A 25,540-nucleotide genomic window follows, 5' to 3' on the forward strand; every position below is an offset into this window, starting at 1 on the left:
CTTGCGCATGTGCAGTAGGGTTCCCGATGTGCAGCCGTATGGCTACACTGACGGGTTTCCTTACCCGCAATGGTGCCGACTGCATTGCCGACATTGCTGGACTCCAGGAAAGGTAAGTGTCCTATTATTAAAAAGCCAGCAGCTGCCGTATGTGTAGCTGCTAGCTTTTATTTTTTGCAGCGGTTGACGGACCTCTGCTGTAAGGATCAGGTTCCAACTTTTTGTGTCAAGGCACACTCTACTGAACCAGTTGATTGATGTAAAAAACCTAAGAAGCAGTTTCTCCTATTTGCAAAGCTGCCACTTGGTCTTTTGTTCATATGTTCTTCTAAGTTTTACTAGGCCCCCTTTAATGCCAGCTTCAAAAAAATAAGGTTCTTTTGACAGCTAAGATGCAGGCAGTCCTCCGTTCTGTGTTGGTTTTTGTTTTGTTTTGTGAGAGCCTGTTAATGTGTTTGTTGCTGTTACCCTTCCCTCAGTTGGACTGCTTTTGGATGTTCTGACTGTATCTGAAATCTTGTCTCTCAGTGAACAAGAAATAAAATGGGATTTGTGTACTTGGTGCCAAATCCATTTCTTAGAGTTCATTAACTTGGCTTGCTCGGAGCAGGATGAGTTATACCGGCTGGCTCACATTTTTCTCTTTGCTAGTGTCCAATTATCATGTAGGCTGCAGTATAACCCAACTGTATCTGAATTGCTATGTCCCTCAATGAACTCCAAATAGTTTATTTTAAGTACAAATATCACATTTTTAAGTTGACCAAACATAAACTTAAACTTAATATTTACCTTTTTATCCTGAGGTCTAAAATGGGAACATAAAAATGAATGTCTGATTTCTAATGAGCGAGTCAAATACGTCAGATCACATGGCTAAATAGGTAAAAAAGAAACCTGTTTTTGGAAGTTCAAGTATTGGGTATCTGATTTAGCTGCACTAATGTGCATATTAATAGTCCTCCCTTCTTCAGAAGTGAAGGCAAAGTTGTTGTATTTATATACCTTTTTGTTTAATTATTTAGACCAGAAGTTCTTATATGGTCTGTTTTTAAGGATCAGTGGACACTATCATTTGCCATACTTTTACATTGATTTGAAGGAAGGAATAAAAGTGAAGTCACTGATTTTATTCTGACCTAAGTGATTACAGAATTCCACGTACACTAGCCCTTAAAGCGGAAATTAACTTTTGGTGTCTGGTGCCTTCAGAAGATTTTTTCATAATGTCCAAATATGCACACCTACCTTGCAAAGTTCTCTCCCCAAAGAATATAAATGCTGTGTTTCCCCCTGGTCGGCAGCACTTCCATCCTCTCCTGGTATTCTTTAAACTGAGCTGTGCATGCGCATCTGTGATATGTACAATTTTTGTAAAGAAATGGTAACCGGCAGAGGATGAGATTTTGACATAGGATGTATACAGTCTCTCTCGTCATACATCTTGGCTGCTAGTATTAAAAAAAAAAAAAAAAAAAAAGCTTTAGTCACACTGAACATTGGCCAATTTATTAGTGTCTTATATCTAGTCCTAGTAGTTGAGCAGTTTTTTGGTAAAGGTGAACTCTTAGGTGTCTATATAGATACAAATCAAACCATGCTGCTTTGCAGTTTGGCCACATCGTGGACGCAACAGTTTTTTTGCTTGTGGTTTTTCTTGTGGGTTACCGGTGGTCTCTCATAGACTTCTATTATGTCCCACGTTTTTGGCATGTTTTTTTGAAAGCACACCAAAAAAATACGGGACATAAATAGCAGTCTATGGGAAACGGCGGGTGACCCATGCAAAAAGCACAGTACACTGCACCCGCGTTGCAGCCTGCTGCATGGCAGTGGGAATGCACCCTAATGCCCTTGGCACATAGGTGTAGGCAATTTACGTACCTCATGAAGCCTGACTGGAAAAACTCCCAGGAGGTTGCTAAGAGAGGCCCAGCTGTTAGTGTTTACCTCCCCATCGCTGGAGTCATCAAATGCTGTGTTCAGACAGAGAGAGAGAGAGCGCGTTCATGTGAGGGGTTTGAGTGAGAGGTAGAGCTCTTCAATTAACAGGAAGCATGACCTTTCTGATTGCAGAGCTTTAGGTCTGACTCTGCATGGGTTGTGTTGGTCATCTGTGGAGACTAACTTCCACTCAGGAAGCATGGGTACTTTACGGCAGTGGTCATCGACCCTGTCCTCAGGGCCCACTAACAGGCCAGGTTTGCAAGATAACTGAAATACGTCACAGGTGATATAATTTGCTGCTCAGTGGTTGCAGTATTCTAGTCTGCATCTCCCCAAGGTAATACATAAAACCTGGCCTGTTAGTGGGCCCTGTCCTGATGACCACTGCTTTACGGCATGCTGGCAGGGGACAGACTTGTCTACTCTGGCTGTTTTTTTTTTTTGTTTTTTTTTTGTTTTTTTTTTTAATTCTCTGTAAGGCAACTTTCACACTGAGGCGCCTGTAAAGTGCCTCTCCTGTCACTCCAGTGTGAAAGCCCGAGGCTTTCACACTAGAGCGGTGTGCTGGCAGGATGCTAAAGTTCTGCAAGCAGCATCTTTGAGGCACTTTAGGAGCGGTGGATGCACCGCTCCTAAAGCGCCCCCTGTCCATTTAAATCAATGGGCAGCGCTGACAAAGCGCCACTTCAGCCTTTTGGGCCGCTAGCGGGGGTTAAAAGCGCCCCGCTAGTGGCCGAAAAGCGCCATTTAAAAATATAGAGGCGCTTTACCGCCGACGCCGCAGCGCCTCAGTGTGAAAGTACCCTAAGAGTTTGCATACCTTTTTGTTTTGATGCACCTGGAATGTATTTAATGAATTGGGCTGTTAAGGTGTCAATTTTACAGATATTGTTTGCATGTTAGTTTTCGGTGTGTATCACATTTTATCTAACATTTTTATTTTTTTATATTGCAGCTTTATGAACTCGACAGTGACCCAAAGAGGAAAGAATTCCTCGATGACCTGTTTGTTTTTATGCAAAAGAAAGGTGAGGTAGTGATTTATGACACTGCACCTTTACTTTATTTCTATTATTTCTTTTCAATCTGTTGACTGTCTTGGCTTATCTTTCATTTATTCAAAATGCTTCTTTAAGATATTGGGCTATTTCTTCCTACTGGACAGCTTAATGCACTTCAAAAGTAGGCACTACATCAAATAGTATGCACTCAATATATTCATCTATTGATAATGTCTGCTATCCTGCCCTCTCTGGATCATTTGTACTCCATTGATGCCCACTTTCCTCTCCTCTGGATCATTGGCCTCCATTTCCATCCATGCCCTCGCTCCTCTGTTATCTTCCTTTTATTTTTGTCCACACACATTCTCCTTCTCCATGTGAACATTCTCCTCCACTTCCATCCATGCCCCTGATCTCTCTGGTCATTTTCCTCCTTTTCTACCCTGTTTCCCCGAAAATAAGACCTAGCGTGATTGTCAGTGATGGCTGCAATATAAGCCCTACCCCCCAAATAAGCCCTAGTTAAAGTCCTTGTAGGTCTTATTTTCAGGGTAGAGCTTATTTTCAGGGAAACAGGGTAGGGCTTATTTGGGGGGTAGGGCTTGTATTGCAGCCATCACCGACAATCACACTAGGTCTTATTTTCGGGGAAACGGGGTATCTGTTTCCACTGTCCATTCTCTAGTATTTGCTAGCAAAAATAATCCCTATACCTATAATCTCAAAAATAATTAAAAAAATATAAATGCATACATAAAATATAAAAGTGTGACATGCAAAATACCCTTCACTGTTGAGTGCTAAATTCATTGTTTTTTTTTCTAGCTCCCACTAATAAGTGAATAATGAAAGCATTTCACATATTGTCAGATATGTGTTCAGGGATAGTTAACATGTTATACCCTGTTGTGTTTTTTTTTTCTTTTTCTTCTTTGTAATCCACTTAAATTCCAGCTATTTTCTAGTAAGAATGGCATGTTGAAGGATAAAAATATCTACTTTAAAGGAGAAGTCCAGCCTGGGCTTCTACTATGGGTCACAGAAGTGCAATTTGTTTTGCACTCCTGTGACCCATTTTCAGCAGAGAGCGGTCTGAAGTCCGCTCTCTGCTGATGTCACCAAGTTCAGTCCAGGCACCAAATCCCGTACTTCTTTTAAATTATTATTGTAGCTAAAAACACATTGTTTATGGCAACAAGATTATCTCTTGAACAATTAAATCGGTGATTTTAATGGTATCACATTATCCAATGTATTTATTTCCTGCTACGTGCCTTAGATCGTCCATGCAAGATTTGAATTTGGGCTGGATCTCAGTGACGGCACTTTAAGGGCAAGGGGACATCCTTTGAGGCTTGGCCTCTTTTTCTATCAAACGCTTAGGACCTCATGTTTGGGTTAACATGCATTAGGAAAATACGCACAGTAAAGGTCTGAATGGGCTCTGAGATGGGTAATTACAATATGCCTGCAACTTAATCACTGTCACCACCTTAGAAACATTTTATTACTTCACTACTATTTTTGGCAAATTACACGAAAAGCAGCAGTGGGTCACACAGCTATGGGGGATAGGCAGGTCTTACCCTCATTTTTTGGTAATAAATAGGTTTGGGGTTAATATATTTTTTTAAATATATTTTTAAAATATATTTATATATTTTGTTGAGAAAGGATCATTTATTTCAAGGCCATTGTGGGACACAAATTCTGGAGCAGTTAGGGTTAGGGTTGTCCCGATACCACTTTTTTAGGACCGAGTACAAGTACCGATACTTTTTTCAAGTACTCGCCAATACCGATTACCGATACTTTTTTTTTTTTAATGTCACGTGACAGTGTTTTTTTTTTTTTAACAGTGCTTTCTTTTTCTTTCGGGGGAGGGGGTGAATGGTGTATGTGTGTGTGTGTGTGTGTGTGTGTGTGTGTGTGTGTGTGTGTGTGTGTGTGTTTTTTTTTTTTTTGTTTTTTTTTATTTACAATTTTTATTTTTTACAATAATATTTTTTTTATTCTTTATTGCAATATGTGTTTTTTTTTTTTTAATCAGCCCTGTTGGGGGGCTTTGGTGAGATATCAGGGGTCTTAACAGACCTCTGATATCTCCCCCTTGAGACAGAGAAAGAGACAGAGGATAGAGATTCCCCAGTCCCTTTCTCTGCAGCCTCAGCTGCACTGAGAATGAATGGAGAGAAGACAGCGGCTCCTCTCCATTCATAAACTGACACATCGTAATCACAAGAGATTACAATGTTTCAGCTGACTCTGTCCATTCACAAAGGAAGGAGGAGGAGGACAGCAGAATGGAGGGGGAGAACGGAGGGGACAGCAGAGAGGGACAGCAGAACAGAGGAGAAAGAGAAGGAGAGGGGGGCAGCAGAACGGAGGAGACAGAGGAGGGGGACAGAGAAGGAAAGGGGAACGGCGGAATGGAGGGGGACAGCGGAGAGGCACAGCAGAGCGGAGGGGACAGAGAAGGATAGAGGAACGGCGGAACGGAGGGGGACAGCAGAGAGGAACGGAGGGGGCATGGAGGAGGATGCAGTGACAGCAGTGACCGATCACCGCTGTATGTCACTAAAGCCGCTGAAAGCCAATGGGGGAGAATCTTGTAACTCCCCCATGCGCCGATCACAGCTGACTTCCAGGTATCGGGGGAAGCATCGGGAGCATTTGTCCGAGTACAAGTACTTGGGCAAATGCTCGGTATCGGTACCGATACTAGTATCGGTATCGGGACAACCCTAGTTAGGGTATATACTACTGCTTACAAAAGGTTTGTACACTGGCAGACCAGTAAAAAAAAAAAAAAGTGAGGTTAGCCCCCATATAACCCCTGCGACCTTTGGGCGCTGGGCTCTGCATTTTGGCATGTTCCACACCTTTGAGCACTAGTACAAAGAAGGGGAATTGGATAGGGATTATAGTGGTGCCTAATGTTTAGAAAATTACAGTATTCTATGTAATACAATTTATATTTTATAAATGTACAAAAGACAACAAATATAGGGTGCATAAAATATAAGCAGAGTAATATACAGATAGTAATACTGGCCAAAGTATCCATATGCTTGAAATGGTCACTAATGCATGTCAAGTCCCTACATGTTTCCCAAACAATGGCTTCTTCTGGGGAACGCTGAGCACTGTTAGCCGCAGAGCACCCTCTCCAGGTCCACAGCTGTGGCACAGCTCCTGGTATGGTCTGTTCTGTAGACTATCATCATGAGTAGGCCTAAGGATGTAGGGGGAGAGAGCCTGGATTGTGACCTTTGAGCATTGGGCCTTGCATTGTGGTGCTTTTTCAGATCTTTGTGTTTTGCTGCAGAGCAATTTGTTTCAGGAGCCATGGCACAGTCTGACTGGACCTGGTCTCTGAGAGCTTACTTAGTGAATAAGACCAATCAAGTTGAAGCTTCCTGGAGTTACCGCAGTTGCTATTGGGCACCATTTTAAAAATGTAGTAGCGGTTGAGGCCGAGGGATGAAAACAATAGTAAACTCTCCTGGACAGCGCAGTGCCATGTAAAGCAGTATACGAGGTGTGACCATTTAATTCCCATAATGCCTGCGGCGTAGCACTATGGTGGTGAGTCACACTGCATTCACACTCGAGCGTGTTCAGACATGTTATAACCTGCACTCATCTGGGTCGCAGACCAGTTGACCCAGTCTTTACAGAATAGTAGAAGTAGTAACGTTTGTGCGTTGCGCTGTTGGCAAAAAATGGGTGACAGAAATCTGGAGCAATGGATTAACATCAAATTTTGCATGAAAATTGGCAAGTGTGTGAGTGAAACTTTGGCTCTATTACAACAGGCTTATGATGAACATTCTATGAAGAAATCAAGTGTTTTTTATTGGTGTAGGCGTGAGGATGTCTACGATGACGCAGGAAGTGGGCAGCCAAAAACGCAAAGGATGGGTGCAAATGTGGCCAGAGTGCGCATCCTTGTACGCTCATGCTTTGTTTTTTTTATTATCACAAGGGCATAGTTCACTGTGAGTTCATAGAATGTGGTACAACAGTCAACTAACATTACTTGGAAATTCTGAAAGGGTTATGGGAATCTGTTCAAAGGAAAAGACTGGATTTTTTCCATTACATTACAGTAATCAAATCGTCACACCTTGTAATATGACTTACTAGTTGGTGGCTTCATTTTTTTTTTTTTTTTTTTTTTTCAAGGTGCTCTGTTTAGGAGCTATTGTCGTCCTGCCTTTTTTAGACTTTGGGTCACCCCAGGTTCCTTCAGTGAACTCAATATACAAGAGGTTGTTTCAAACGCTATTGATGCAGTGCTAATCAGCTTGCTGTTATAGAGCTGGTGTTACTGCACCCACTTTTTGAGTACTTTTTGAGGACCTCTATGTGGACTAAAGACACCCTGAAAGGTTCTGGGCCCCACTTAAGAATGAGAGACTCACTCTGATCCTCTGGGAATTTCGGGTAATTTCTGTATGCTTGGATAATGCTGATCTTCAGTATTCCCGCTCCCCAGCGGGACTTACTGAGCTAATCTGTTGGGACCAGTTTCCAATGCTTCCTCCTTTAACGGGGTCCTTACCCTTTGTCCTTCAAGGGGACCGGTAGTTGACAGCAATGGACCTCATGTCTGCCCTAATGCTTTTTTCTTTCATAACCATTGTAGGACTCCTAGGTGACCTTCCTTTTAGGCCGAGGTTCACACCTATGCGACTCAGTGAGCCGTGTTTTGCGTGAATGTGGCAGCCCATTCTTTTGAATGGGCTGCTCTGCCACCTGAAATGCAGGGAAAATGTCCCTGCACCATTTCTGGAATCGCAGCCCACACAGACCGTGAGTGGGATGCATTTTCCAGCACGTGTGGCATGCCATAAGCACCTGCATGCATCTCCTACGTTTTTACTGTACGGGTGGTTGTGAGTGCAGAGTTGCAGCGGGAACCACCTGCATAAGTGTGAACCTAGTGTAAGGCTGGATTCACACCTATGCATTTTTAGTGCTTTTTGCATTTTGCAGATTTGAACTACAGTCCATTTAACATGGTTTCCTATGGAACATGTTCTGTAGTGCAAATCTGCAAAATGCAAAAAGCACTAAAAATGCATAGGTGTGAATCCAGCCTGAAAGGTTCTTTCTCCTGAAGAGCCCATCACTTCTAAAGCCCCATAAAAGTAATCAGATGGCTCCAGAGCCTTTTTTTAAAATCTAAAAGCCATTCGTCTTACAGCCAGCATCAAGCTTGATTTAACCACTTGTCTTCCCCGCCATTTAAAAATGTACCTTGGTAAACAGGTGGTTAAAGTTTAAGTAACCCCCCCTATCCTTTTCAGTCAAGGAAGCTGCCATCTTTGCCTCTGTTTAATCTACAACTGCCATGCTGCTGCACATGTGATCCATTATGACACCAGCCATTTGATGGTTTGACAGTTTGGTTGAGAGCACAACCAATGCGAGTACATTTCTGGCACGTGCTGGAAATGAAACTGTTTTATGGACGGGTTTACTTCCACTTTAAGTACTCTGCACCCTCTGGGTTGTTGAACTATTTCCTGTCATGGTACTTCATCCTCCTTACTATTTAGAGGCTAGAGTGGCTCTTGAAGGCTTGCCTTTCCTCATTTTGGACTTTAGTCTTCCTTAGTGTCCTCCTTGATTTCTGGTGAGACATGCATGCGGTCCCTATTGATTCTAATAATCCCCACGGTTCAGTGGGGTGGTTTCTGCTTCCCATCTTCAGAGAATTTCTGTCTTAGGGCTGTCTTCTCAAATGAAAATCAAGTCCAATTCCCCAGAATAGCAGGTGTCCTGCTGTGAGTAGATCCTTTGACTTAAGCCCTAGTATACACCGGCTAAATGTTGGGCAGCATCGGCCAGTTCAGTAGAAACTGACGACATTTGGCCCTTGTGTACGGCAGCCAGTTTGACAGAAGCCGACCATTTGGAAGGGGCATGACCGAAAAAGGTCTGCTGATCGGCACCTGATGAGCGCTCTCAGCCAGTGGCACAGACCAGGGGGCTGTCAGAATACAATAGCTCGGCGGGGGAGATTGCTGTACTAACATCGGATAGTTAGTACATCGGCTCCTTCTGAGCTCTTTATTTTTTTTTTCTTTCAGCCCGCTGGGTTGAACGAAAACAAAACTGTTACTGTGTACCAGGCTTTCGACTCTGTTGGATATCATCTTGGTGCTGCAAGACCTTCACCCACAGGAAAACATGGGAAATTCTCCATGTGAAAGGGCAAATGACCTGCTCCTTATGCTGGATGACTGTGAGGATGTTACTTTCGCCACATGGTTCCCTTTTAGAGGCATTGGTTTTGCCTTCCAGACTTCTTTATTCTGTAGATTTTATTGTGTTTTTTTTTTTTTTGGAATCAAAGTTTGTGCTTTTGGGTGTGCTTATCTGCTGCACAGCGAGAAGAAAAAAAATCACTGGTGGGCTTGGTGTTCCCTTAGGTTGTCAGTCAATCGCTCACCCTTCTCTAAACACATGGCATGCGTCCAGGGATCCTAATGAGTTCAGATGTTTTGGAGTTAGGTCCTCCTCCTGTGGCTGATTTGCAGTCTCTATGGGAAGTTTTTCACAATATCTTCCCTGCTCTTTCCCTATTTAGGTGATGAGTCTTGGCTTTCTGGCTAATGTCCCATGTTCTTGATCAGGTAAAGAGGCTCTAGTTCCTTTATCGGGTTCTAGTGACATTGCCAACTGTCATTGCTGCTATAGCCGCTAGCAATCATTGTCTTCCCCTGGTGGGTTCCACCGGGAGAATACAGTGTTTCCGCAGGAGGGATTTCAGTGTCTGCATGGTCTGATGGGGGAATCGTGCAAATTTGCAGTATCTATGGCCTGCCTTGTGCTGTTTGCTATAATGTTTTGGGTAGCCATTTGTGGCTTTTAATAAACTGTCGACTAATGGTATCACATTATCCAATTTATTTCCACCTATGTGCCTTAGATTGTCCATGCAATATTTGAATTTGGTCTGCTTCTCTGAAGGCGCTTTTAAGAGCCTGGGGACATCTTTGAGGCATAGCTTCCTTTTTTTTTTTTTTTTGGGTCAAACGCTCAGGACCTCATGTTTTGGAGGTCATTTGAATCTGGGAAGGAGCTGGTGTGCAGTCAGGTATGCAGTCGGGTGGTACATTTGTGGAGTGTTCTCACAGCTTTTTTGCATGATATGTGGATTTTTTTTTTTTTTTTTATTGCACTATTTATAATTAGGGATGCACCGAAATTTTGGCCGCCGAAAATGGCCCTTTCGGCAAAAAGCCGAAAGAGAATTTTTGCCGATGCCTAAAGGGGCGGGGCGGGGGCGTGGTGTCGCCTATCAGGGGGACTTCCTATATTGTAGAAGAGAGGGGACGGGTGATCTGTCTATCAAAGTGCCCGGACAAGGGGGAGGGGCTGTATGTGACGGCGCGCAGCGGGCAACACACAGCTATTGAAATGAAAGCTGTGATGTGCCTGGCGCTGTAATCAAACAGGTGGTGGCGGCTCTCCTCTCCCTTCACTGGCTGCACTACTGGGGACACTGGCTGCACTACTGGGGACACTAGCTGCACTACTGGGGACACTGGTGAGGCTGCATTGAAATCTTGTATCATGTCCGCAGTCTCTGACCATGTCCGCAGTCTCTGACCGTCTCCTGTACCATGTCCGCAGTCCCTGACCGTCTCCTGTACCATGTCCGCAGTCCCTGACCGTCTCCTGTACCATGTCCGCAGTCCCTGACCGTCTCCTGTACCATGTCCGCAGTCCCTGACCGTCTCCTGTACCATGTCCGCAGTCCCTGACCGTCTCCTGTACCATGTCCGCAGTCCCTGACCGTCTCCTGTACCATGTCCGCAGTCCCTGACCGTCTCCTGTACCATGTCCGCAGTCCCTGACCGTCTCCTGTACCATGTCCGCAGTCCCTGACCGTCTCCTGTACCATGTCCGCAGTCCCTGACCGTCTCCTGTACCATGTCCGCAGTCCCTGACCGTCTCCTGTACCATGTCCGCAGTCCCTGACCGTCTCCTGTACCATGTCCGCAGTCCCTGACCCTCTCCTGTACCATGTCCGCAGTCCCTGACCCTCTCCTGTACCATGTCCGCAGTCCCTGACCCTCTCCTGTACCATGTCCGCAGTCCCTGACCCTCTCCTGTATAAAAATATTTTTAATAACAGTCACTTTCGGTATCAGTGTTGTTTCGGTATCGGTTTTCGGGATCAAGGAAGATTTATTTTCGGTATCGGTTTCGACACCAAAAAACCCATTCGGTGCATCCCTATTTATAATGGTTGCACTTTATATAATTTGTTGCACGGGTGTATTCACTACAAAAATATACGTATGCATGAATCCTTTGATATATCTAAGGAGATTGTACATTTGATGTATTTATTACGTTTTGTATATGATTTTGCAGTTATTTTAACATACACGTTGCATATTTAGATGCAAATTTGCTGTGGTTTCTCATGAATTTGTTTGTCACTTGATGTATTTTTTTAAAGGGACAGCTCGACTAATTTTTTATTCAGTTTGTATTTGTTGTAGTCTGGCAAATACTGAGCACAGATGCCCAGTTTTCTTAATGTAAGTGCAGAGTTTTCTTTGGTTATAGTCATTATGGAGAGTCTGTTCTTCCTGCTGCATCCCGATGCTGCTTTGGCAGCATGGGGTGGTTGTCTTCCCACTGCTGTCTATTTTGGCAGGGGGTATTTCTTGCAGGTTGATCCTCTGCAACAACCTCTGGGCCGGTAGCAGTTCCTCTGTACTATTGGGAATTTCACCTCTTCTAGTTCAGATTTGGGCATTGATCTTTATGGTTGTTGCAGATAGGCCACTGGTTTTATCTTGGATCCATCAGTGGCTGCTACCCAGTCCTTGGTTATTCTGCTTTTGGATGTTCCAACTTTCAGAATTCCTGTGTCCCTCAGGCCTCATGCACACAGAAAAAATGAGCTCCAAAGCCACTACCAACACCAGGAAAAAGTGCATGAGAAGCCTTTTGCATTGGCGTTATTGCACGTTTAGCAAAACTAGCTTTTAGCTGCGTTCTTATTGTCTCTATTCAAAATCATTGGTTCCCTATGAGAGCCCATTAATTTGAATAGAAGTGGCACCACAAGTCGGATGATGATCTGACTTGTGGTGCGGCTTGTGCGCTGAGAATCTTGAAGGGGACCCCTCGCCGAAATGGAAAATAAAAATTGCGTGGGCCCCCCACCCCCCAAGAGCATAACAGACTCTTGCGTCTGGTATGGATTTTAAGGGGAACACCCACGCCAAAAAATTGGCGCAGGGTCCCCCCCAAATTTCATACCAGACCCTTTATCTGAGCATGCAGCCCCCCGGACCATACCAGGCCACATGCCCTCAACATGGGGGCGTGGGTGCTTTGGGGCAGGGGGGCTCTGCGCCCCCCCACCCCAAAGCACCTTGTTCCCATGTTGATGGGGACAAGGGCCTCTTCCCAACAACCCTGGCCAGTGGTTGTCGGGGTCTGCGGGGGGGGGGGGCGGGCTTATCGGAATCTGGATGCCCCCAGATGCTGTCCCTCCACACTATGTGAATGAGTATGGGGTACATTTTACCTCTACCCATTCACCCCCCAAAAAAAGTGTCAAATAAAAACAGGTTTTTGATAAAGTAATTTATTAAAGCAGCTCTGGTGTCTCCTCCCTCTGTCGGGTCTCCTCTCTCCGCTGTCTTCTCCCTCTGTTCTTCCTCTGATGTTGTCTCAAGGCTCTCTCCTGCTGTAATGCTGGGTCTGCCTTGTCCCATTACTTATATAGCCTTGGGGCGGGGCCACCCAGTGATATCCTTGTTAAAGGGGCACCCAGATTCCGATAAGCCCCTGCCCACAGACATGGGGACAAGGTGCTTTGGGGTGGGGGGCGCTCACTCATCCCCCCCCCTCCTTTCCTGGCCTGCATGCTCGGATAAGGGTCGGATTTTGGGGGAGACTACTTCACCGAAGGGTCTAGTATGCTCCTGAGGGGGGAGACCCACGCCAATTTTTTTTCCCATTTTGGCAAGATCCCCGGCGCGCAAGCTGCACTGCAAGTCGGATCATCATGATCCATCTTGTGGTGCAACTTCTATTCAAATCAATGACTCATAGGGAACCATTTGACATAAAAAAAAATGCTTGATGAGGCTTAACGCGGCTGTATCCAGAGTTAAGTCACGTTTAGCTGCCTTTACCAGCTTCAGACAATTTTACAGCTCTAACTCTTGTCCTCAGAATGCGCTGGCCCTGGGTTTTTTTTTTTCAGCTTTAAAATGCATGAGGCCTCAATGGACAAGAAAGAAAATGAACATTTTTGCTCCTCCAATGGTCTCTGACGTTTTTTAAAATTTATTTTAACCCTCCAAGATTATACTTTTTCTACTAAGCTGATTTACTGACAGAGTTGAGAATCATCACATAATAAATGGCCTGAATATTCACATTCATTTAATTGTACAATCATGTGAACAGCATCTGCATATGATTGAGTATTTAAAGCGATTAGGAATTTGCTTTTCAGATGTTTGTTTGGATAAATGAAGTGAATATTCACACAATTATTGTATGAATGTTCTCAAACCCTTTGAGTAAATTGGCTGCCTTCTGCAGGTTTAGCTTTGTATGACCCACAATGGAATGCGTAGTTTGGCGCAGCCTATGGAATGCATAATAGATGTGGGTTTTTATGACAGGATATACCATGCAGACATAGCCTGGGTAAATATATATATATATATATATATATATATATATATATATATATATATATATATATATATATATATATATATATAAAATATTTTTTTTTTTTTTTTTTTTTACAAATTATTGGGTAGAAATGTACCATCCTCTTTGCTTTGTTTTTCTGTAGTCCTTTCTCCTTTTTGTAGATTTAGAACAAAATTTTCTTAGTGATCTCTCATTTTGTATAGGGCCCCTTTCACACTGGGGCGGTGCGAGCGCTGGCGGTAAAACGGCGCTATTTTTTGCGCCTCTTTGCCGTCGTTTTAGAGGTGCTATTCGGCCGATAGCAGGGCGGTTTTAACCCCCACTAATGCCTGAAAAAGGGTTAAAACCGCCGGCAAAGCGCCGCACTGATTTCAACGGGCAAGCTCCAAAGATGCTGCTTGCAGGAGTTTTTTTTAACGTCCTGCAAGCGCACCACCCCAGTCCCTTGGGCTTTCACACTGGAGAAACAGTAGCGGTTGTTTCAGGGCGCTTTGCAGGCGCTATTTTTAGCGCTGTAGCGCCTGCAAAATGCTCCAGTGTGAAAGGGGGTCTAACTGTTATAAGGATAAAACATATAACACCCACAGCAACTTTTCTCAATTTGTGGTTGCTTCTGTAGCTTTTAGGACATAGCGTTTTTGTTTTTTTTTCCCTAAAAAGTTACATGCCACCAGTTTACCCTTTTCATTCGTGTGACTTGGTGTACACTACGTTGTGTGTGTTTTGTAGAGCAAGCTGTGCTCTCTTATGTGATAACACCTCATTGCTGGAGCCTGATTTAACAAGGTAGCAGTGCAGTATGTTTGCAATAAGCAACCAGTGAGTGCTTTTCTACAGGTTTGGCTATGATCAATTCAAATCTAATAGCTATGATGCACTGATTATTGCCTATTGCATGGTACTACCTTTAAGTCACAAAGTGGGTGTCTGACTCTTATTGAACTCTAAAATCTGTTTTGCTTGCTGGACACTGCTGCCAGGACCCCTCCCTGTTTTACAGATCTTGAAATCTGATAAGCTTTGGAGGACCTGTCACTATCGTTTATTGAGGAAGCTGTTTGTGCTGGGGGAAGGGAGAAATACCAGTGGGAAGTAGACAGGAGTGGGTGAATTGTTGGTAGGGGGTGCAATCTGTTGTTTGAATGTGATTAATGAAGCCATTAGCTCCTGTTTGGTGTGATATGCATCTGAAGTCTGATTTCCTTCCTGGGAATTGAAAGGAGTTTATCATGAAACACCGGTGTTGGAGTAGTAGCAGGCATGCTTCCTTTATGTAGATTATATTTATGTAGAGGAAATCTGAAACTTGAATATGTGGATTCAGGTCCTTCTTATGAACACCACTCATCCTGTAGCTATGGGTGTATCGGAGACGAAGAAACATCATATCCCCATGATCTTAGAGCAGTCCTTTCTGACAGATTCATCTATGTTTTTATGTGTTTTGTTTCCAAGGCTTGTTATAAATGTGCAGCTCATATAAGCAAAAAAGTTAGCCTAAAAAAAAATATCTTGAAGCTGGCATGTGCCTTCAAAACAACCTTTCCTGATTCAGTGGAATGTCAAGTTGAATAAATATTTTTTTCTCATATTGGTAACTAGAGATTTACTAGCATGTAGCTGGAAATTAAAAAAAAAAAATAAAAATAAAATCATGGGTACTTTTCATTCTGCAAATGATAGTTTCCTGGTTGTCATATTTATCTTCATTACATTGTATCCCTTATGCATATAAGTGGGACTACAGGTTTGTATATTTGTTACAAATCCAAACAAGCAGATAATTACGCAGTTGAAATACATATGGGCTTTATTACCTGTCAAAATAATTGTAACTTTGTCCAGCTAGTCCTGGAATTTGCTCAGCCCTTCCAGACAGCATATCTAGGTTGGTCACCTTCTCTGTTGCAGTTTTGCTTTTTTGCTTGGGCACCTCCTGCTGCCAGACTATTGGTGATGAAGGGGGCCAGCAGCAGACTGATGGGGGTCATCTTTGTTTGGTTCCTAAGCCTGCGCCTCCCTCTCTGTCTGAAATCTACAATACGAGGGATAGCAGGATGCCAATATGAATACTAATTTAACTACCTACACTAGTTGTATACAAAAATAAATTAAACTATTTTTTAATTGGTAGTTACGTGCATGAAGGTAAAAAACCACCTGTGTGCTGCTCTCCCCCACAGCCACCCCCTTATACTCCCCTGAGCCCACTCTTGATCCATTGATGTGCATAAATGCCTTGGCTGTCCCAGGGCTCCCTCTCCTCATTGGCTGAGACAGCAGCGGGAGCCATTGGCTCCCATGGCTGTCAATCACAGCCAGTGAGCCAATAAGTAGAGAGCAGGGGCACGCTGGGCTCAGGAGCAAGCATACACCAGTGCCCCCTTAGCAGATGAGTCTGCTTCTGAGCAATCTAGACAAGAAGATATACACTTGATGTCTGCCTCTGTCGCAGAGGTTTTTCGATCCTGACTCTGACCGAAATGGTTCGTTCTGCCTTTAAGTTGCCTCTTGCAGAGGTGACTGAGCCCCCCTTGTCCTCTTTGGGATCTATGAGACCTTTTCAGGTCACACAGACTTTCCGGTTACACCCCCTGTTGGAACAGGCGGTGTATTCTGATTGGGAACATCCTGACAGGAATTTGTTGCTTCCTAAAAGGTTTTCCGTTTTTTTATCCCATGGATGAAAAATTTGTTAAAAATGGAGCGTGCCAGCCGTAGATGCAGCAGTCTCTTCCTTAAACAAGAACTTAACTTGTCCGGTATATAATGCACAGGGCTTGAAAGACCCTGTTGACAAGAAATTGGCGTTATTATTAAAGGCTTCCTTTTCTTTGGCCAGTTCAGCTATTCAGCCGGCTGTTGCAGCAATTGGTATTTGCCAGTCCGTAAAGGATCAAGTCAATCCCCTGGATAGGCCTAACCAGGAGGATGATCTGCCAGAAAGTAAGACAAATATTCCTCGTGCGCTGTTTTTTGCTGTTAATGCTTTAAAGGATTTAATACAGCAGGTTTCCCGTCTGGCTCTCTTGTCTGTACATATGCGCAGACATTTTTGGCTTAAGAACTGGTCAGTCGAGCTTCCTTGTAAAAAGTTATTGGCAGGTTTCTCGTTTCATGGGGAACGTTTATTCGGTGACAAATCTATCCAAAAGATTTCCAAAGAGAAGAGTTCCCTACTTCCTGTGAAGAAAAGCACCAAATATCCCTCGTTTTACCACTTGCCGACCACCGATATATGTCCTCACTTTGATTGTTATGGCAGCAGCTAGCTGCCATAACCCTGGTATCCCCGTGTTCGGCCGGCTACAAGATAAAAGTGGTCTCTGCGGCGGATTCGCCGCAAGATCACTTTTATCGGTGGCAGGAGAGGGGCCCTCCCATCGCGATCCGGTGCCCTCCGCCGCTTACCGGAGCCGTCGGTGGCGGAGGCAATCGGATCCTTCCCGTGGCTGTGCATTGAGTCAAGTGAGGGGAAGATGGCCCCCAGCCGTCTCCATGACACTGCAGGGCGGAAGCGATGTCAAAACGTCACTTCCGCCCATAGCTCTTAAAGGGCCATTTTTTTAAAATGACAATTTTTTTTTTAATATTGCGTTTTAGTGTAAATATGAGATCTGAGGTCTTTTTGACCCCAGATCTCATATTTAAGAGGTCCTGTCATGCTTTTTTTTTTTTCTATTACAAGGGATGTTTACATTCCTTGTAATAGGAATAAAATTGACACTTTTATTTTTACACTGTTAAAAAAAAAAGGTAAAATAAATAAGAAAATTTTTTATTTTAAACGCGCCCCGTCCCGCCGAGCTCACGTGCAGAAGCGAACGCATATGTGAGTAGCGCCCGCATATGAAACCGGTGTTCAAACCACACATGTGAGGTATCGCCGCGATCGGTAGAGCGAGAGCAATAATTCTAGCCCTAGACCTCCTCTGAAACTCAAAACATGCAACCTGTAGAATTTTTTAAACGTCGCCTATGGAGATTTTAAGGGTAAAAGTTTGTCACCATTCCACGAGCGGGCGCAATTTTGAAGTGTGACATGTTGAGTATCAATTTACTCAGGGTAACATTATCTTTCTCAATATAAAAAAAAAAAATTAGGCTAACTTTACTGTTGTCTTAATTCAAAAAAGTGTATTTTTTAAAAAAAAAAGTGCACTTGTAAGACCGCTGCACAAATACGGTGTGACAGAAAGTATTGCAATGACCGCCATTTTATTCTCTAGGGTGTTAGAAAAAAAAACGTATAATGTTTGGTAGTGCTAAGTAATTTTGTAGGAAAAAAAACTGTTTTTAACTTGTAAACAACACATCTAAAAAAAGAGGCCTGATCCTTAAGTGGTTAAAAACCCTGGGACTGCTTCCTCAAAAGTCTCTGCGTTCAGGGCGGTTCCACCACCATTGGGGCGCCAGGGGCAAGGCCAGGGCCAGAAAAGGCCAGGGTCCAAAATTCTTGTAAACCCAGCACCAAGCCCTCCTTTTGAGGAGACGCCCCCACTCCATCGGGTGGGAGGAAGGCTGCTGCACTTTGCGGACATTTCGAAAACAAGAATTCAGGACGAGTGGGTAACCTCAATTTATATCTTGCAGTTACAAGCTGGAGTTACGGGGGTGCCCCCCCCCAGAGGTTTCTAAAATGCAGCGTTCCCTCTGATCCTCCAAAAAGAAACTTATTGCTTTAGGCACTACATCATCTAGTGCATTGTAGAGGTTCCGGTATCCGAAAGGGGCATAGGGTTTTACTCAAACCTGTTTACGGTTCAAAAACCAAACTGGGACACAAGGCCCATTTTGGACCCAAGGTCCCTGCACAAGTATCTATTAACCACTTGCTGAACGCTGCATGTACATATACGTCGGCACAATGGCACGGACAGGCAAATGGGCGTACAGGTACATCCCTTTAAATTTTCCGTTGTGTGGTCGGCGCGCGCGCGACTCTGCCGTGACCTCTGAGAGTGTGATCGCAGGTCCCGCAGACTCCATGTTTGCAGGGTTACCCGCGAGCGTCTCATGGAGAGGAAGAACGGGGAAATGCTGATGTAAACAAGCATTTCCCCGTTCTGCCTAGTGAAGCTGACACTGATCACCGCTCTCTGTAATCGGGAGCGGTGATCAGTGTCATGTCACACATAGCCCATCCCCCCACAGTTAGAACACATCCATAGGACACACTTAACCCCTGAAGCGCCCCCTCCTGGTTAACCTCTTCACTGCCAGTCACATTTACACAGTAATCAATGCATTTTTAATCACTGTATAAATGTAAATGGTCTCAAAATAGCACTAAAAGTGTCCGATCTGTCCGCCATAATGTCGCAGTCACGATAAAAATCGCTGATCACCGCTATTACTAGTAAAAAAAAAAAAAATTATTAATAAAAATGCCATAAAACTATGCGCAAACCAATAAACGCTTATTGCGATTTATTTTTTTTTTTTTTTATCAAAAATATGTAGAAAAATATGTATCGGCCTAAACTGAAGAAAAAAATAGTTTTTTATATATTTTTTTGGGGATATTTATTATAGCAAAAAGTAAAGAATATAGCTTTTATTTCAAAATTGTCGCTCTTTTTTTTGTTTAACTTTTGTTTTGACTTTTTAGCCTCTATCGATATAAAGGACGTGTACTTACGCGTACCTATCTTTCAACCTCACCAGAGGTTCCTACGTTTTGCAGTAGAGGAACGTCCTTTTCAGTTTGTGGCTCTACCCTTCAGGCTTGCTACAGCTCCCCGGGTGTTCACAAAGGTCCCTAGCACCAGTACTGGGTCTTTTAAGGGCCCAAGGGATCCTGGTGCTCGGGTATCTGGATGACCTCCTGCTCAGAGATCACTCTGCAGAGGTTCTAGAACTGAGCATAATATACACAGTGAGGTATTTGAAAAGCTTAGGCTGGATCATAAATGCCGTAAAGTCAGCCTTGAGACCAGCTCAAAGTCTAAGATATTTAGGTCTGATTCTAAACATGGTCCAAGCAAGAGTATTCTTGCCACCCGTAAGGATCTGTGCCCTGAAGGATCAGGTGTGTCAGATAAGGGGCACCAGACAACCCTCTATTCGGCTCTGTATTAATCTTCTAGGGAGGATGGTATCCTCCGAGGCAGTGCGCTATGCCCAGTTCCATGCCAGGCCTTTACAACAAGACATCTCGTTGGCTTGGAACAGAGGAAGTAAAAAAATAATGTGCAAAATGTCCATAGATCTGCTCCAGTGAGCCAATTATAAATCCAAACAGATATAATCTCAACCAAGTGTTAATCCACCGTGATGTAAGTGAAATACATCCATAAAGTGCATGTGTGAATCCTTCTTGTGAGATCTACATGCTCACCTCACATTATGATTCCTGTTTCATCAGTGGGTCATAATCTGCTCTGGGGACAGTAGAAAATTGGAGGTACGGAGAGACTGATCGCTGCATAGATCTAACATTGTCCCCAGAGGGGAACAGCTGATTATGATCCATTGACACATGCAATTTATGGATATTTTTCAGGCTGGGTTCACAATTAAATCAGATGCGGCTCACAGCAGGGGGTCTGGTGAGTCCCTGTTTTCTATTTCGGGACTAATCAGGCCAAATTTTTGTCTGAATTCAGACCTGAAACTGAGCCAAAGACGCACAGGACCCCTATGCAATCCACTCCACAGCTGCCCTGGAGATGTGCGAACCGGCTCCATTGAGAGCCAGGCACACTATCCTGTTAGGCGAATTAGATGTGGAGAAACCCAGCCGGGCACACTGTCCTGTCATGCGAATTAGATGTGGAGAAATTCGCATCCAATTCGCCCTAGTGTGAGCCAAGCCTCCCCTACATCACGGTGGATTAACACTTGGATGAGATTTCTGTTTTGGATTTATAATTGGCTCATTAGAGCAGATCAATGGACATTTTGCACTTTATTATATTAAGTTAGTTTACGGACACACACTGCACTTTATGTATATATTAGTTTTCATTGCATGTATTTTTACACTTCAGAGAGTTTATATAGGATTTAACCTACTTATTTTAATGTTTTTATTAGTTGCACTATGTAAGGAATTATTAAAAGTTTACAGTAGCGCTGCACTAATTTGTTTTGTTGATCAGGTAGTGAAAGCACTTTTTTTTCTTTTTGTCTGCAGCCACTGGAGATTTTAGATAGCTTAATAGTCTGTTTATGATAAAAAGGTTGCGCTAATAGTATATTATTTATGACATTTTAGCAGTGGCCTTGCTGGCTTGACAAGTCGATTACTCCATTGAGTTTTGTCAAAGAAGACGATCTGAAAATTGTCAAAACATCTGCAGATAATCCGCTGCAAGCCCTGTTTGGGTGTTCTGACAGCTGCTGGAAGCGGTTTTCAGAGTATAATAGCCCGACGGGGGATTCGTCCATCTAACATTTGTGTGAATGGAGGAATCTGTTAGATTTCTCTTTTGCCCTGCAGGGTGAACAAAATCTAGTGTATGGCCAGCTCATCTTGTCTATTTGGTTGTTTTGCGAATGCAGATAGTTTAAAGTGGTTGTAAAGTCAGAAGGTTTTTTTTTTTTATCCTAATGCATTCTATGCATTAGGATAAAAAGCTGCCTGTATGCAGCAGTCCTCCTAATACTTACCAGAGCCCCCTCTCTATCCAGCAATGTCCACGAGTGCCTCGGCCATCTGGGATTGGCTGAGACACAGCAGTGGCACCATTGGCTCCCGCTGCTGTCAGTCAAAGTCAGTTAGGCAATCAGCGGAGAGAGGGGATGGGGTGGAACTGCAGCCCAGTGTCTGGACTAAGGATGAGCGCCGGCGTGTTCGCATGCTGAACGTGCCAAGCCCGCCAGGAAGTCGGCACGGCGCATCGCTAATCAAAGGTAGGGAGACATTTTCTGATCTCTGCAGTCGCACATCGGGAAATGTCTCACTGATTGTGATTAGCGATGCGCCGTGCCGACTTCCTGGCGGGCTCGGCACGTTCAGCATGCGAACACGCCGGAGCTCATCCTTATCTGGACACAGGGAGCTGTGGCTCAGCTCGGGTGCCCCCATAGCAAGCTGCTTGCTGTGGGGGCACTCAACAGGAGGTAGGGGCCAGGAGAGCCGAAGAGGGACCCGAGAAGAGGAGGATCAGGTCTGCTCTGTGCAAAACCACTGCACAGAGCAGGTAAGTATGACATGTTTATTTTTATAGAAAAAAAACCTGCCTTTTACAGTCACTTTAATCACTGACTCAGAGCAAGTATTCAAAGTATTCCGATCAGTTGCTCTGACCTCCTGCAAATTTGCTAGCTGTTTCTGGTTATTGATACCAAGGTCTGCCTAATATATAACATTTTCAGAAGGATAGCATCCTCTGTATTCCCCACAACATAGATTTCCTTTAAATGTTTCATGGGCTGACTTGGTGTATGTCATTATCTTGATTTTATTTCCTTTGCCATGCAGTATATTACTTTGGGTAAAACTTTCAGAAAAAAAATACAGTAATTTGTACAGCACATAGGTTGCAGATTATCTAATTAAGTGACTTGCTGTACATTAAGGAAGTTGCTTATTTTGCTAAGCTCTTTGATGTTTGTTTCTGTCTTAGAGACTCTGATGCTTTTATCAGTGATCAATTAATCTGATGCTTTTATGGTTGGAGCAGTATGCTTTCATGTTTACAGTGCAGTGCAAATGTGACCGTATTCACATCAGCATATCCATTTAATTCAGTGTTTTGCAGTCTGAAATCATCAATAAATTCCCTTACTGTTTTTAGTGCAGTGGTATGCTGCTATTATTATGCAGGTATGCTGGTATTGTAATAAATCTGTCCTATTTCCTGTCTGATATTATTGTAAGATCGCACAATGCTTCAAGTATGCAGAGCCTTGACATTCCATCAGCACAAACACTTCCATAAGTTATGGTGTCTAAAAGAGAGTACTATGTGTGCGTGTTTAATATAACAGTTGAACCTTGTTTTCTACCTTAATTAATACCTTCAGTGCTTGTCATGTAAAAGTGTACAGTACAAAGTACACAGACAGCAGCAAGCTGAATATACCTAGTGACGCCAAGCCACAGCTGTGATTGTCACACACCCTCCCTTCCCCCACCAGCCCCATGTCTGAAAATAATGAGGGACAGAGAAGACAGAAGGCAGTCCATGAAACTGTTGGCCCTCCCATCTTGGCTACAGGAATTAGATGCTGTCACCTTTGTGATGGATGACTGTCATAGGACACTCCCCATGATTAGTGCCATTGGGGTCAGATGGCTTCCTTACACAAGGGACTTCTGGGGTTCATAGAATGTGATGGCTGCAGATACCAATAAAATGAATGGGAATTTGCAAGTGCCTTCTTTGTGACAGATGTCAGTATATACGTTTAAGGCTAAGTAATAAGCAGTCGTATTTTTAGACGGCTACATGGAGCAGACAAGAATTTGCAGAGTGATTCTGTGCTTGGCTGACATGTTTGGTTAGGTCGATTCATTGTATGGAATGTCTCTGGAGATAGTTGGTAATTTATAGACCCAAGGATAGGTCCTTATTCAGTTCAGCAGATCTGAAGTTTTCCTTTTACAAGGCCATACACCAATTTGTCCAGCCTTTGGTCAGTGGTGGAGGGAATTGGGATTGTACAAGGGACAAAGAATTTTACAGTGATCACATAATCTATAAAGTGAATACATAGTGGCTTTATAATACATTTTCAGAACTAAAAGAAAACGTTTTCTCTTTTTTTTTTTTTTTTTTTTTTTATTAGTATGAAATATTTGAAAATTTTAAAGTCTAAAAACCAGCAGGACATTTCTTACTATTAGTGTGATGTGTACTCTGTGCTGCTGTCTCCTGGTTTAGTTGAAATCTTTCTCCTCTGATGCTAATCCCCCGCCTCCTCCGCTTTAATCTTCTTGTGTGACAGGGGTTAATAGAGCTGAAGGAACTATGATATGCACATAGCTTGACTATGCCCACACTTTCTGCTCAAGTCCCCCATAGAAGCGGTACTATCACTTCTGTGAATAAAACATGATCTATGAATGGAGGTGGACCTTTCCGTCATCTTGCAGATCCTCCCATTTTAGAGATTTTTTTTTTTTCTTTTCATGGAAGCTATAGTATCTATAAATTGAAGTGGAGTTAGCAAAGGCAGGCATACTCGGGCACTCTTAATAAGTGCGTGTCATAGCTCCCTCAGCTTCCTCTTGTAGGAGATAGATTTCTACTAAACCAGGAGACGACAGCAAAAGGGACACATGACACTGGTGGTAACGTCCCTTGTGCTGATTTTTTTTTTTCTCTTTAAACTAGGGCTTAAAAGTAAAGCTTTAAAAAAAAAAAAAGAAAGCATGCTTTGAAGCAGTGGGCACTGTAAGGGGCAAGACCTTCCCTTTCAGGTCACTATTAGTGCGCTGAGCAATATTGTTGGGGTGGCATACATAAGCCTGTGCAATATGCACTTGATGAATGACATTTGCAAGGTAATTCTGCACACCCTTGCTAGTCTGTGATGAGTTAATTATCAAGCAAAAGGTAAGGTCTGTCACATTTTTTCTTATACTGAGTTATTGAACTCCCGTGTGTGTGTGTGTGTGTGTGTGTGTGTGTGTGTGTGTGTATGCATTTAACACTAGAGACAATCTGCTGTCATGAAATTATTTATGGAATAAGCTACCTAGAGATTTTCAGTGAGTGGTTCCGAAGTGACCCAGGCACTTACAGGGAGATGAGTGCTAAACTGCTATTACTGTGTTTACCTATGTGTGGTAAACACAGGAATAAAATCCTTTTAAAGTGTTACAGCTTTATGTCAATTCTGGCGCATGCATATCTTCTCATCTCCCTGCTGACTTTTGCCTAAAGGTGTGAGGGGCAGAAGCCCTGTTAATGCTCAAAATCACACATTTACACATGCAAGCTTTTCAGCCCCCTCATGTGCCTTGAGGGTTAGGACCTAAGCACCCACTCATGGGTGGAAGGAGAGTCCCGTTCTCCCTCATACTCAACAGTACTGTGTCTTTCTTTGCTGTTGGCATCTGAACAGTGGTGAATGTATGTATTACTGGAGGGGCTGTCATTAAAGTGATATTAAAGCTTTGTTTGTTTTTTTTTTCTGGTATTAAAATAGCAAACATCCCATACTTGCCTGCTCTGTACAACGGTTTGCACAGCCCTGAGCCTCCTCTTCTGGGGTCCCACGCCGGCGATCCTGGCTGCTCCTCTTCAGTGAGTGCCCCCATACAAAAAGCCGCTTTCTGTGGGGGCACTCGTGCAGGCTAGCTCTCGAACAGCCTTGTCTAGATGTATAGAAACAGTGGGGTTTGGCACCCCCATCATAGATTTTGATTAACAGCACCAGGAGCCAATGGATGCTGCAGAAGGCTTTTTTACCCTAATGAAAATTCAGGTAAAAAAAAAAAAAAAACTTTAAGGCTTTAGAACCACTTTAAAAACTCAGCTTTTTTTTTAGCTTAACACATTGAGTACAATAAAATTAACATTTTCCCAGTAAATCATTTTGTTAAAATTCTTACGCCAGTATTTATTTTAAGTTTTCAATCTCAATGGTACTGGCTTTTGCTTTCCCAGTGCTGCTTCTCTGAATTTCTGGTCTTCACAGCAAGATTTAACAGTGGACAGTGCATCTCTAATCAGTCTGGAGTAGGCAGAAAAATAAAAAAAAATAAACTGCATACCCGATAATTAATAATTCTGCTGCTGGTGTTTAAAAAATTGAGGGTTTAAAGTAAGTGTAAAGTCTCTGTTATTTTTAAAGCAAAAAAAAAAAAAAAAGGTTCTACTTACCTGCCCTGTTGTAGTGGATTCGCACAGAGCAGCCCGAATCCTCCTCTTCTTGGGTCCCTTGCCGTAGTTCCTGGCCCCTCCTTCCTGCCGAGT

The 25,540-nt window shown here is 43.4% G+C and overlaps 1 protein-coding gene across 2 annotated transcripts in view; it reads left to right on the forward strand.

Moving 5' to 3' along the window:
* The window catches only part of ARID3B (AT-rich interaction domain 3B), a 92,436-nt gene that overhangs the window by 38,521 nt on the left and 28,375 nt on the right, over positions 1 to 25,540 (forward strand). For both annotated transcript variants that reach the window (XM_073618987.1, XM_073618988.1), the window contains exon 4: positions 2,903 to 2,975. In XM_073618987.1, coding sequence (XP_073475088.1) covers positions 2,903 to 2,975 — 73 coding nt within the window. The remainder of the gene's footprint in view (positions 1 to 2,902; positions 2,976 to 25,540) is intronic.

Source organism: Aquarana catesbeiana, linkage group LG03, assembly GCF_042186555.1.
Source record: "Aquarana catesbeiana isolate 2022-GZ linkage group LG03, ASM4218655v1, whole genome shotgun sequence".
NCBI classification, from domain to species: Eukaryota; Metazoa; Chordata; class Amphibia; order Anura; family Ranidae; genus Aquarana; species Aquarana catesbeiana.